The following is a 14,489-nucleotide window of genomic DNA, read 5'->3' as shown; positions in this document are numbered from 1 at the left end:
CTGTCTCTACCATGCTTTCAGGCAGTAAATTCCAAATCCCCCTCACCCTCTGGGTGAAAATATTTCTCGTTGAATTCCCTCTAAGCCTCCTACCTTTTACCCTAAATCAGTGCCACCTGGTTAGGACCCCTCAACCAAGGCGAAAAGGGGCTTCTTATCCACTCTATCTAAACCGTTCATATTTTTATATATTTAAATTACGGCCTGAATTTTTGCTTCTGGGTCACGAGCACAGAGTCGGGACAATTCCTGGCTTTGTAAACCCGGCCCAGGAGAAAGTGCCCCGGAAGATTGGATTTTCAGTCCGGGGGGGCGAACGGGTGAAAACGAGAGTCATTGTGGGCGATCCCAGAATGAGTGCCTAGGCAGCCGAGTGTGAAAGCGGGCTGGACGGGAGGCCTGTCTCGGTGTACCGGCATTGTCAAAGTTAAAAATAAAACCCCATGCTTCATCCATGCCAACCAATTCCACTTCATGCCCCCCACCCCACCCCCAATGGCCCCTCATACCCTCCATGCCAATTTATATCCTTCTGCCAACCCCATGGTCCCTCTCACCCTCCATGTCAACCACACCCCACCCTTTGGGTGAAATTTTTAATTTTTTAAAAAAACTAATTCATGGGATGTGGGCATCACTGGCCAGGCCGGCATTTATTACTCATCCCTAGTTGTCCTTGTTCAGAGGGCATTTAAGAGTCAACCCACATTGCTGTGGGTCTGGGGTCACATGTAGGCCAGACCAGGTAAGGATGGCAGATTTCCTTCCCTAAAGGACATTAGTGAACCAGATGGGTTTTTACGACAATCAACTATAATTTCATCATTAGGTTTTTAACTCCATTTGCCGTGGCAGAATTCAAACCCAGGTCCCCAGGACATTACCCTGAGTCTCTGGATTACTAGTCCAGCAACAATACCACTATGCCATCATCATGGCAGGAATAAGGGCAGTATCCACCATGGCCAAACCTAAGGGCTCATGCTGAGATGAGATAAAATAAATTTCTTAAGTGCCTATTGAAGAATTCACTATTTAAAAAGCACAATTATTTATTATTTTAAAAAATCACTACAGTTAACTTCCTTTAATCCCTTACAAAAACAAGCATTGGAAATTATAGTCCCACTTCAGAGTTTACAACCACTTAGAGCTGCCAATCAAACTGTGAAATGAAAGGCACCCCACTGTGATAATGAAAGGTTGTGAAATAGGCCATGCAGAGCTAATCCTGTGAAGATAGGTCTCAGGTTTATGTCAACAAGCAGAGGGAAATAGCTAACACTGATTTTTCTTTTAACACTGCAGACCTTATTCTCAAATAGAAGTGCAGGTGCTTTAAATTCCTTGACAGCTCCTATTGACAGGTCTAATGAGCTTGACAGTTCCAATCAGTTTAAGCACTTTCGATGTGTATTCATGCCTGTTTTTAACAATCCCAAAGGGCACCTGACCCCCCCCCTCAAAGGTGTCCCAGGACCATATCCGAAAGGCAACCTTACCTCTCCAGGAGGTTCCTTACTACTCCAAAGAACTCCGGCAGCTTTAGACCTTCTCCTACCAGATCTAAAATGCACAAGTTATGTTTTGGACATCTCACCAGCGAAAATCAGATCTGTTTGAGGCAGCTTCACTTTAACATGTGCAGCTGCCTCCATGAACCTCCATTTGCACGGAAGAACCTGCTCCCATCTCCCCCTGAGAAAATGGTAGGTGACGTGTTCAGGGGCGGGACTTTTGGAATCAGGGCTCTGGAGCTATTTTTGTAGTGACGGAGAGGCTCTCTGTCTTTATGAAAATTCAGGCCTATATCCTCCCTCAGCCTGCCCTGTTACAATGGAAACAACCCTGTCCTATCCAGTCTTTTTTCAGAATTAGAATTCTCCAATGGTTGTTAATGAGGCAACATCCTAGTAAATCTCCTCTTAGCCATCTTTAGTGAAATCCCATCCTATTGTCCAGCGAGCAGACCTGTGCGCGGTACTCTAGCCGTAGCCTAACTAGTGTTTTATGTAGTTTCCTCCCAGCTCTTAAATTCTATGCCTTGGCTAATAAAGGCAAGTATCCGAAATGCATTCTTTAACCGCCTTAACTATCTGTCCAGCTACTTTCAGGATCTGTGGACATGCACTCCAAGGTTTCTCAGTTCCTCTACATATCTCAGAATGCAACTAGTTATTTACTTATCTCCTTGCCTTGTTAGCCTTCCCCAAATGTACTGCCTCACATTTCTCTGGATTAACCTCCATTTGTTACAGTTGTGCCCACCTAACTAGTCTATTGATATCTTCTTGCAGGCTACAGCTTTCTCCTTCATTATCAGCCATAAAACTAATTTTTGTATTGTCTGTAAACATCTTAATTAAGTCCCCTACATTTAAGTCTGAATCATTGATATGATCACAAAAAGCAAGAGAACTAGTTCTGGTCTCTGCAGAACCCCACTGAAAACAGCTTTCCAGTTACAAAAACACCCATTGACCTTTGCTTCCTGTCTCTGAGCCAATTTTTGATCTAATTTGGCACTTTGCTTTGGACCTCATGAGATTTTACTTCTGTGACCAGTCTGCCATGTCAGACCTTAGCAAAAGCCTTGCTAAAATTCAAATAGACCACGTGTCATCAATCAAAGAACAAAGAACAAAGAAAAGTACAGCACAGGAACAGGCCCTTCGGCCCTCCAAGCCTGCGCCGATCATATTGCCCGTCAACTAAAACATTTTGCACCTCCGGGGTCCGTATCCTTCTATTCCCGTCCTATTCATGTATTTGTCAAACTGCCTCTTAAACACCACTATCGTACCTGCTTCCACCACCTCCTCTGGCAGCGAATTCCAGACACTCACTACCTTCTGCGCAAAAAACTCATCTCCTCTATAGTTTTCTCCTCTCACCTTAAATCTATGTCTCCTAGTAATTGACTCTTCCACTCTGGGAAAAAGCTTCTGACTATCTACTCTGTCCATGCCACTCATAATTTTGTAAACTTCTATCAAGTCGCCCCTCAATCTCCGTTGCTCTAGTGAGAACAATCCGAGTTTCTCCAACCTCTCCTCATAGCTAATAACCTCCAGACCAGGAAGCATCCTGGTAAACCTCCTCTGCACCCTCTCCAACGCCTCCACATTCTTCTGGTAATGTGGCGACCAGAATTGCACACAATATTCCAAGTGTGGCCTAACCAAAGTTCTATACAGCTGCAGCATGACTTCCCAGCTTTTATACTCAATACTCCTGCCAATGAAGGCAAGCATGCCATATGCCTTCCTGACTACCTTATCAACCTGCGTTGCCACTTTCAGTGACCTGTGGACCTGTACACCCAGATCCCTCTGCCCGTCAATGCACTTAAGGGTTCTGCCATTTACTGTATAATTCCTGCCTGTATTAGACCTTCCAAAATGCAATACATCGCATTTGTCCGGATTAAATTCCATCTGCCATTTCTCCGCCCAAGTCTCCAACCGATCTACATCCCATTGTATCCTTTGACAATCCTCTTCACTATCTCTTCACTAATCCTCCTTGTTACCTTCTCAAAAAAATCAATGTTAGTCAGACACAATATTCCCTTAACGAATCCGTGCTGACTCTCTTTGATTAATCTGTGTTTTTCTAAATGAAGATTGATCCTGCCCCTGAAGATTATTTCCAGGTTTCCCATCACTGAGGTTACGCAGAACTCCCTCCCTTAATCTCCCTTTACTTTGTCACCTGGTTATTTCCACTTGGGGATCTTAAGGCACTTTTTTTGGCTGAGGGAATGCTGCTGGTTAGTTTACTATTTGCTGGGAGCAATATGAAGGTGTTTGAAAGATTACCTTGCTGTCAGGAGTTTGAGGCCTTTCCTGGGGCCTCAGCCAGACTCACACCAACTCTCAATAGACATGAATATCAAGAAATGAAAGCAAAAAATGCTGGAAACACTCAGGCAGCATCTATGGAGAGAGAAAGTGAGTAACTGTTTCATATTGAAAAAGAAAAATACTGCAGATGCTGGAAACCTGAAATGAAAACAAATGCTAGAAAAACTCAGCAGGTCTGACAGCATCTGATGAAGAGACATATGGACCCGAAACATTAGCTCTGTTTCTCTCTCCACAGATACTATCAGGCTTGCTGCATTTTCTGCTTTTAGAACTGTTTCATGTTGATGATCTTTCATCAGAACTGGGGAATTAGAAATGTGATAGGTTTCAAACACATGAAGGGAGGAAGGAGGATGGAAAAGCGAAAGTCTGTGATAAGGTGGAAGACAGGAGAGATTAAATTTCAAAATCGTTGATAGTGCAGGGCCAAGGACAGTGAAAAGGAACAAAAGATGTGTCTCGAAGAGGTGTGAAAGGCCAACTGCTGCCACTCAAAAGCCAAAAACAAGAGGAGAATGAGAGTAAAACTGAAAACTGCAAAGAAAAAGAAACAAAATGGACATGATGTTTATGATCTGAAATTATTGAGCTCAATGTTGATTCTGGAAGGCTGTAAAGTGCCAAATTGAAAGATGAGATGCTGCTCCTTGAGCTTACATTGAGCTTCACTGGAACACTGTGTAGGAGGCCAAGGATAGAGAGGTCAGCATGACAGCAAGGCGGAGAATTAAAATGACAGGGGACCAAAGGTTTGGGGTCGTGCTTGCAGACTGAATGTGCGCCGTTAAAATTAAAAGAAGTACACGTACATCGATATTTCATCCGGAAGGAGCATTTGGGGCCTTGGACAGTAAGGAGAAAGAGCAGAAGTGAAAGGGCAAGTGTTGCATCTCCTGTCCTCGCATGGAAAGGTGCCATGGGAATTGGAAGGCATGTTGGGGTAATTGAGGAGTGGACCAGGGTGTCACAGAGGGAATGGTCCCTTTGGAATGCTGAAAGGGGAATGGGGGGAAGATGTGTTTGGTGGTGCATGGTGCCACACTGGAGGTGTCGAAGATGGCAGACGATGATCCATTGAATGCGGTGGCTGGTGGGGTGGAAGGAGAGGACAAGAAGAACGCTATCATGGTTCTGGGAGGGAGGGGAAAGGATGAGAGCAGAAGTGTGGGAAAAGGTTGGACACAGATGTCAACCACGGACATATTGGAAGCACAGGAATGGAAGGTTGCACCATCTGAACAGATGCGATGGAGACAGAGAAACAGGGATAATAGAATGGAGTCCTTACAGGAAACTGGGTGTAAACAAATGTAGTCAAGATAGCTGTGGGAGTCAGTGGGGTTATAGTGAATATTCAATGATAACCTCACCCCACAACTGGAGGCAGACAAGTTGGAGAAGAGAAGAGTTGGAGATGGACCATGTGAACGTGATAGCAGGATGGAAATTGGAAGGAAAGTTGGAGACATTTTTCAGTTCAGGATGAGCGTGGAAAACAGCATGACACAGTCATCAATGTACAGAGAGAGAGGTGATGGAGGGAGCGCAAGTAAGACTGGAACAAGGAATGTTTCACAAGTCCTGTGAAAAGACAGGCAAAACTAGGACCCATGCAGGTACCCATAGCAACACCTTTTATTGAGAGCAAGTGAGTGGAGTTAAAGGAGAAGTTGTTCAATTGTGAGAACAAGCCAGGAAGAAGAGAGTGGTGATGGATGGGACTGGTTGGGACTCCACTTGAGGAAGAAGCGCAGATTCATGCGGGTACCCGTGGCAACACAATGAGAAAAATAACAGTGCACTAAGTCCGCACATGAAGTTTTTGTTTTGTGTTTTGATAAATGGATTATTTCCTTATTGTAATTTGATTTTTTAGAATTTGACTTTTGAGAGAAACTATTTAGGGGAAAGAGATAGCAAGGGAAGGTGGAAAGATGAAGGAAAAAGGCATAGAGAGAGTTGAGGCATTATGTAAAGACTGAAGGAATTGAAAGAGCGAGCTTGAGAGAGCACAAGGATGTAAATGAGCAAGCAGGTTGAGAGAGGTTAAGACCGTGGTAGAGGGGGAGTGGAGAGCATGATAAGGTTGTGAGAGAGTGCAAGATTGTGCAATATGGGAATTGACTGAGAGTTGGGGTTGAAGCAGAGAGAGGAGGGTGAGATTGGCGGTTGATGAGGGATATGTAGAAAGAGGGTGCTATGATGTCTGCATGACATGTTTTGCAGCAACACTTTGCATTATAAATTCGAAATTAAGGATTTATAATGGAGATAAAAAGGTAAGAATGTGTGGCCTTAAAATGGGGACTGAATTAATTAGAATGGCAAGGAGGGTAGAGAGGAGATCATGTGACTCTAAAATGGATTGAATTATGTCAGCACACCCTTGGCTAGTTACCCCACTGCCCTGTAATTCAGTTTGACCTCAGGATTACACTTAGTCGTGACGACCCATATGCAATTCCCCCAAAGACCGACTGTAATGATGAGTAATGATCGGCTGACTCTTGTTTCCACAGACCGGAAAGCATTCAGAATGAAGGCAGTATTGAAATCCAGAGAATTCAGCAATGAGTTAAAAAATCCCAGCAGTGAAGCCTACAAGAGTTTATCAGCTGAAATTACAAATGCAGTAAGTAAAACACAAAAATACCCCTTCGCTATTGAAGTCTTGGGGCAGACCCCAGCTGGTGGGAATGACAGTAGCTCGGCTGATTTATTTAATTTATTTATTGCCCACTGTTCTGAAAGTGCCTCAAACTCGAGGCTCTCTCATGTTGTCTTTGCTGCCCAGGCAGCCGTCGCCTCTCAGCGGTGTTGCCGAAGTTCCAGTGTTGTCTCTAGTTGGGCTGGCAGCATAGACGGCCCATCCGCCCACGTCCTTAATTGGCCACCACCAACTGCCTCCTGGCTCTAATTGCCTCCTCCTGCTAATATCAGGGGTAAATCCCACCTCTCGCCTGAGCGTGCGGGCCAATCGAAAGCCACCCTGATGACGGGACCTCCGCCATTTCAGCAAAATTCCATCCTTAGACTCAGTGGGGATAACTTTAACCTCTGGAGATAGTGCATATCGGACAATATCCGATCAGCATCCCGTCATATGGTTATAGGCATCTAGCCTCAGAGTTGGTTGTTTAAAGGTGTTACTGAGCCGCATGCAGTCACTGGAGGGTAATTGTTCTCTTGACTTTCCCATCATTTGTATTCATTTTCCTTCATTTTAAAAACTGAATAATTGGTGTGATACTCAGGTGACTTATACATCTCAGTAGCAGCTGCCTATAGGCACAGTTAAGCACCTGCCTGCTCCAAAACATAGCCTTCAAAACTGTAGCTTTTATGAAAGACTTTTATGTATATAGTGGCTTTCAAGACCTCAGGATGTCCCAAATTTTACAGCCAATGAAGTACTTTTGAAGTGTAGTCAATGTTGCAATGTAAGAAATGTGGCAGCCAATTACATTTAATGGATGTTGCGAAACTCAGAATAATAAAGAGGAAAACACTTGCCTTTGGCTGTGAAAAATAGAAACTGCTACAAATTCACAGAAGGTCCACGAACAGTGGAATCTCAGGAAAGGCAAGTAAGCTCCTCAGTGGGACTGATACAAACATCAAGGGCAGGGGACAACAAGGGGCTGTGGTTACACAGCATTACCTATCTATACAAAGTCTGATCTCGTTGGTTTAAAAGCTTCTGGACAGATTCAGGAAAAAGGAGATTTAATAACAAATTAGAGAATGGATGTTGCTAGTAAGCTGATTTATATAATCAAACTAATGACAAATGGTTATAAGCTGGTAGAAGTGTTCTGAAGCTTTTATAACAATAATGCGTTAGATAGAACTGCAGAGAAACAGAAGTATTAAAGTGGCCATTTGGTGGTCAGTTTTCACCTTATGATGTGTTGCACGACAGGTATAAAATGGAACTCACAAAATATATATTCCAAAATTTTATGTATTTTTTAAGCATTTAGGAATTGCTCATGATCCGTGTAAATGGATTGTGTAAACATAAGAGCCGTAAGAAATTTCTGCTCAAAGTTTGACTGAGTGACGGGTTTACATTCTTGTGAATACAGAGGTGTAAACCTGCTAGAGTGGAGCAAGTTCAGGATTTCATCTCTGAATAATGTTGATGTGACAAAATTGTAACTTGTGACTTATTTTATTTGGTTTATATAATAATTAAGGGTTCAAATCGATAGAAGAAAGTGAACTTCCTGGGGATGATTTTCAAGTGTAGGTGTGGGCAAGGGCACGGCTTGTACCTGACTGAGAGGGTTGGTTTCAATCCGTGCAGTTCACATCGCTTTGGCGAGCTGCCAGTATGAAGTGCATTGCCCACAGGCAGCTCGCCAATCTAGCAATAGGAAATTGGGTGAGGTGCCTGTTTTTGCACGGCTGGCAGCAGTACCTTAGAGGAGAAGGCTAGACGTGCCAGGAATGAAAGAAAGCACCAGTTTTGCGAATCAGGCAAAATCATTGCAGCAACGACAACATGCAAGGGGATATTCATCGTGGAAGCCTTTACACCACTGAATTCACAAGGGAGTGGTGTTAAAAAAATATAGCAAACATCTGTCCATTTCCCCGACTGTAGTTAAAGGATCCCTTTAATGTACGCCCAGAAAAGGCACTTGCCAAGTCCAATGCTTTTGTTTATTTGGCACAAGCAGAAACTGGCAATGAGCCGGCAGGCAGGGACAAAAATGGTTTCGGAAATCATAACTACATCATCTGATCATGATCGCCATGCAAACTCCCTCCTGCTTCCATTAGGACTGGGGTCTGACCGAAAATTGGAACAGGAGGGAACCAGGCAAAGAGTTAGTGCTTCAACCACTCGCGCTATTTAGGTTCTGTAATTTCAAAGCTCAAATGGGCAGCAGAGTCACAGCAATCACACCCTACTGATCTGCAAATCATTGCTCAGGAAATTTGTTATGTTACAGGAGTTTGATTTTGGTATAAATTGAATTGTACACTGTAAAGACTTCAGGAGTTTTTGGTGATGCAGACAACATGCGATTAACCTTTTGCTGGCATTCCTAATACATAGAAACATAGAAAATAGGAGCAGGAGTAGGTTATTCGGCCCTTCGAGCCTGCTCCGCCATTCAATATGATCATGACTGATCCTCTATCTCAATGCCATACTCCCCACTCTCCCCATACCCCTTGATGCCTTTAGAGTCCAGGAATCTATCTATTTCCTTCTTAAATATATTCAGTGACTTGGCCTCCACAGCCTTCTGTGGTAGAGAATTCCACAGGTTCACTACCCTCTGAGTGAAGAAGTTTCTCCTCCTCTCAGTCCTAAATGGTCTACCCTGTGTCCTGAGACTGTGACCCCTTGTTCTAGGCATCCCCTCCCCTGCCCCTCAAGCCAGAGGAAACATCAGCCCTGCATCCAGTCTGTCCATCCCTGTCAGAATTTTATACATCTCAATGAGGTCCCCTCTCAATCTTCCAAACTGCAGTGAGTACAGGTCTAGTCAGCCCGATCTCTCCTCATATGACAATCCTTCCATCCCAGGAATCATGTAACAGACAATAACAGATCATGGATGATTGACAGCCGGTAAGGAGACTGGATTGTTCTTCAGTCACCTTTAGTTCAGAAGTAAAGCAACAAACTTCCATGGTTTTTATAGCACACACCATTGATAAGGTTGACACAAGAGAAATGTCCGTTGCTGTCTGAAATCTGGACGAAGTGACTTTCTGAAATAGGGTTAAATTAAACCCTTCATGACTGGTTCCGATTCTCACTGATTTTGGAACAAATCGTATTTCTTGAAACTCATTGGGAAGAATTTTCTCCCCGTTTTGGGGGGGTTGGATGGGAGCGGGAGCGGGCGGGTGAGCAGCTGATCGCCACCCACAATCGGCTGTGCACCGCCATTTTACGTGGGTGGGCCAATTAAGCGCTCAGCACTCCCTGTGCGGGCGGGGGGTGGGAGAGTAGGCTGAGTCGGGGCACAGAGCTGCCTCAGGAAGATTAGTTTGATTTTTGAAAATTTTAATAAGGAGAAAAAAAAAAATTTAAGACATATCCCCTTATGTGACAGTGTCACACGAGCTGGGACATGTCAACGAATTTTAGTAAAAATGTATTTTTATTTTTATTGATAAAAACCTTCATGAAACCTCATCCCGCCCATGGATAAGGTTTCATGATAAATGCAAAGGCTGCCTGGGCTCTTCGCCTGCCCCCCCGCCAACCTTAAGGTTGGACGGGCAGCTCAGTTAATTGGTTTAATTGCTATTTAAATGGCCTTTAACAGGCCTTTTGACAGTTCGGCGGGCGCGCAGCCGATTCCAGTGCGCACCCGCCGAACTCAAGGTCTGAACGACGCGCGGTGACATCGGGACGCACGCCCGCTGACCCGAAGATTCTGGCCATTGCTTCTGTTTATTATTTTAAATCAAACAAGTGAGTTTACACCACACCCAGTGGCCTAGGTTTAGGGCTTATTTATGGCTTCTGTTCTCCAGTAAACAACTTATTATGATTCAGAGCTCATTGTTAAATCTGGACTCCATATTGCAATCTATTCACAGTGGGGAACTATGATGAATATTTCAGTTGTTGAGACATCCATGCCTATGGGGTCTTATTGTGAAAGCAAGAACGGTGCTAGAATTGTAACATTTGGGTAGTCCTAGCATCACCAGTTCAAATACATTACTGATGAGGTGGGTGAGTGGCTAAATGGAACCAGAAGACTTTCTATCAATGGTTGCTGATGCCTTCCTTATTATCAGAATATAAAATAATATCTGTGTTTATTCTTCTCAGGTTGTACAAACCGTACCAGATAAACTAAATGATAGCAATTTTAATATCACCATCATTGGTTTTCAAAATGGAAGTGTGGTCGTGAATCTCCTGGCTTTCCTGAGCATCGACTCAAACGTAACTACTGCCACCCTGCAAAATGTTTTTACCGATGCAATCAAAGCAGTTGATAACCAAAGCTCCATCAGTATAACAGGTAGGCATTCTGCTAATCATAAAAAGAAAGAACTTGCATTGATATAGCATCTTTCGCAACCTCAGAATGACCCAAGGTGCTTGACAGACAACAAAATACAATGTAACTTCTCCAGGGCCAGGATTTTACGGCCCTGCCACAGCGTGTGTCTCCCCCACCCAACCACCAGCGGACGCAGAGAGCCACTTAAATCTCCATTCAGTTCAGTGGGACCATAATATCCCGCCGGGCAGGACGGGCATAAAATCCTGCCCCAGGTCCGGAACGCTTGGGACCAGGGGCAGTATTTTACACCGGCGGGATTTTGTGGTCCTGCCAAAGTCGATGGACTTTTGAATGGCTCGCTGCATTTTACAGCCCTGCACCCCGCCCCCCACCACCCCTCACCTCATCCCCGTACCCACCCCCATCCCTCCACCATGATGGGGCTGTAAAATTCCGTCCCAAGTCGTTTCTGGATTTCGCACTTATCTGGATTATCGAATTACACGAGCTTGCCTAACCATAAGTTGTGAACCATAAAGCACTACTTTTATCTGAGGCCTAAAACAGTGATAAAACATTACAAAGTAACAATAAATATAGTTTTTTTTAATCCAAATACTGTATCTTCCATGTTTCTGCTCCCAGAGTGTTGAACTAAAAAGATCTTTGGGTCCGATCAAAAGATTTCCAGACCACTGGTGTTTCAGTACAGCAGGGTGCTGGACTGGAGAGGTTAAGGTGTAGGTGTAATTCTGAAGTGTTGTCACTGTCGTAATGTAGGGAAACTTGGCAACCAATTTGTGCATGGCACAACACCCCACAAACTGCATTGAGGTCATGACCAGATCATCTGTGTCAATGTTGTTGGTTGAGGGCTAAGTATTGGCCAGGACACCAGGAAGAAATCCTTTGCCTCCAGGAACTGCAGACCTGAAAAAAATGAAGGTTTAAAAAGCTGCAAAAAAATTTCCATGCGTCACAATCAATCGCCTGAAAATATAACTGCTAAAAATGCTGCCCACAGATATTTATCTTTTATTTTATTATCTTATTTCACAACGGAAATTTTATCCCACCCTTGGATGTGGTTTGATGAAAAATGCAAAGTGCGCCTGGCCAATTCACCCGTCCGCCAAACGTAAGGTTGGACGGGCCATGAAAAATCAGAGACAATTGCGCTGTTAGCAGGCTTACTTGCCCTCTTAATTGCCCTCGGCAGGCGCGCGCGAATGCCGGAAGCACGCCCTCCGAGCAAAATATCATGCGAGGGCACAATGACATCGGGACGCTCGCCCGACATCTTCTCACGCGATTTTATGCCTGCCCGCAGGATGTAAAATTCAGCTCATGATGTCCCTCGAGATTTTAATTTAGTCAACTTAACTCTAAAATACATACAAATCCCTAGCAGCTTTAAGACTTCAACCCTAATGGACCCTCTTCTCTCTTTCTCTCTCCCTCTCTCTTTGGTGGAGACAGTTTTCTATTAAAGGTTATTCACTTTCACTTAAGGCAAAAACCTTTAGCCCTAATACTGAATTCTAATATTGATCTGTGACAATTAGTCACTTCTGGGTTCTTACAGCAACTCCCAACCTATAACAACTGGCCACCGACTGGCAATGTCCCACATAAGTGCTAACTCCCTAGCAAATGGTCTATTATTAACCCCAAACTTTCTCTCTTGCCAAATACCCCCAGCAAGTGTCCTGAGCTGAATACCATCCCCGGCAAGTACAAAAACCCCAGTGGTGCTTCCCCATCTTTATACCTTTTATGCAGGCAACATCTATCCCAAGTATGTGCACCTGTGTCAACACAACTAACAAATTCTAGCCAAATATTTACAATTCTTGACCAAATGGGAAGAGTGCTCTTGGCTTCCCCGCAACTACCTAACCTGAACTTGTACTCTTTCGACCAGAGACCCATCTTCAGACCATTCTTCTAGTTGATCAGCGTTGCAGCCTTGGCTTCTGTTTACTGCTAATGCTAGACTCATTGGAGCCCAAATGTATGCTAGCTATAACTCCAAATGTTCTTTCTTAAAGCTACAGAATCTTTAGGCACTTAAAGAGATGCCAACTTGAAGACTTCTTATCAACATTCCAATAATACATACAAATTAAGACATTTCATCACTAGGCCTACGTACAGTATAATGTGATAACTTAAGCCTTACTAATTACACAAGTGTGTCAACAAAGTGAAGTCTAACAGTTGTCTCCTGCACTTTCTGTCCAACAAGAAAAACAATTAAACGTATCTTTATTGGTCCCCTTCTGGCCCTATACCCAGTTCCTAGCAAGTTCGGCTGGGCGGGGAAGCCAAGACTGCTTTTCTACTCAGGCCTCAGGGTAAAATAGCAGATCAGGTCACTGTGTGCACTTAAAGAGAACCCTGCTGAATTGGGATGGGACATACAATTTTAAAAATCCCCTCAAGACACATACTTTGAGGAGTGTGACTGAATCACGATGGGTCTTTAAATAAATTTTCTATTTTATCCTGTTCCAGGTACTACACAAGTGTCGACTTTGGCTCCAACCCTGTCGCAGACTACTCCCACGGTGCAGATTCAGCCAGAAAGCCCCGGATTCAGAGTGTCCACAATAGTAGTGGGAGCTCTTCTAGGTTTTGCTCTGCTGGTTATCATGGCAGTAACACTGGCAGTGGTTTATACAAGGAAACACTCTGGGACACTTTCCTTTGGTTCTTTTAATACGCCCTACAACTTACAGCGTTCTGTCGTATAGTTTGTCATGGGAAACTCCAAAATGGACATACTTATTTGCTCAGGGTTTATGTGGAGTTTAAAACTAATCTTTAGAAATTTTGAAAATTCAGGTAAGGAAAATAATGCTGTTAAGAAACACAATGGCCCAGATCTTCCGGCCCCTAGATTGTCAGAGAGACGTATGACTGAAGGTGTGTGATGGGACTATGTGGAGCTCCTGATGTGCTGACCTCTACGAAAATTGCCTGGGAGGTTTCACCTTCCAATGCTCCCCCCGGGAACCTCTATGAATGTCTCCCACTCTGACAGTTCCACAGTGTTTACATGAATATTTTCCCAGGAAATATTACACATAAAAATCCTAGCCTAACTCCTTGGTAACTCCACAACTGACCTCCTAATCACTCACATTGACCCCTCCAACTCCCCTCAAATCGCCAACTATCCCCCAAAAAATAAGTGAAGCAAGTTCTCCTCGTCTTAGTCTTAAAGGACCCATTTTAAGATTAGTGATATCTTATCCAGCCTTTATTCCAATAAATAATTTGTTCTCTGAATGGAAGACTGTATTAAGTCCTATTCATGTTGGCTGATCAATAAATAATGGGGGTGATTCAGTGAATAGTTGGTCTCCCCCACCCCACCCCCACCCCATCCATCACTCAAGAGCAGTAAGATATCTTTCCGAATGGGATTTGAGGGACAAAGTTATGTTTGTAAAGAGTGTTGGAGATAAGAAAGCATAGCCCAATGTAACAAGAACTTTAAGAAGGTTTGAGATTCATTCATAGGTTATATTTTTATTTATACCTTAGCATGTTTGAAGAAATATTTTAAACTTGCTGCAAATGAAGGAACAGATGAAAGGAAGCTATGTTTTAGAGCGCGGAC

At 43.7% G+C, this 14,489-nt stretch overlaps 1 protein-coding gene across 1 annotated transcript in view; it reads left to right on the top strand.

Moving 5' to 3' along the window:
• LOC144691902 (uncharacterized) overlaps window positions 1-13,617 on the top strand; it is a 40,404-nt gene extending 26,787 nt beyond the window's left edge. The window contains exons 8-10 of the mRNA XM_078560477.1: window positions 6,389-6,501; window positions 10,681-10,876; window positions 13,379-13,617. Coding sequence (XP_078416603.1) covers window positions 6,389-6,501; window positions 10,681-10,876; window positions 13,379-13,617 — 548 coding nt within the window. The remainder of the gene's footprint in view (window positions 1-6,388; window positions 6,502-10,680; window positions 10,877-13,378) is intronic.
• Window positions 13,618-14,489: the final 872 nt, after the last annotated feature.

This window comes from Cetorhinus maximus, chromosome 16 (genome assembly GCF_964194155.1).
Source record: "Cetorhinus maximus chromosome 16, sCetMax3.hap1.1, whole genome shotgun sequence".
Taxonomy (NCBI): Eukaryota; Metazoa; Chordata; class Chondrichthyes; order Lamniformes; family Cetorhinidae; genus Cetorhinus; species Cetorhinus maximus.
The sequence above is the reverse complement of the archived record's forward strand: the minus strand, read 5'-3'. Positions and strand labels throughout refer to the sequence as shown.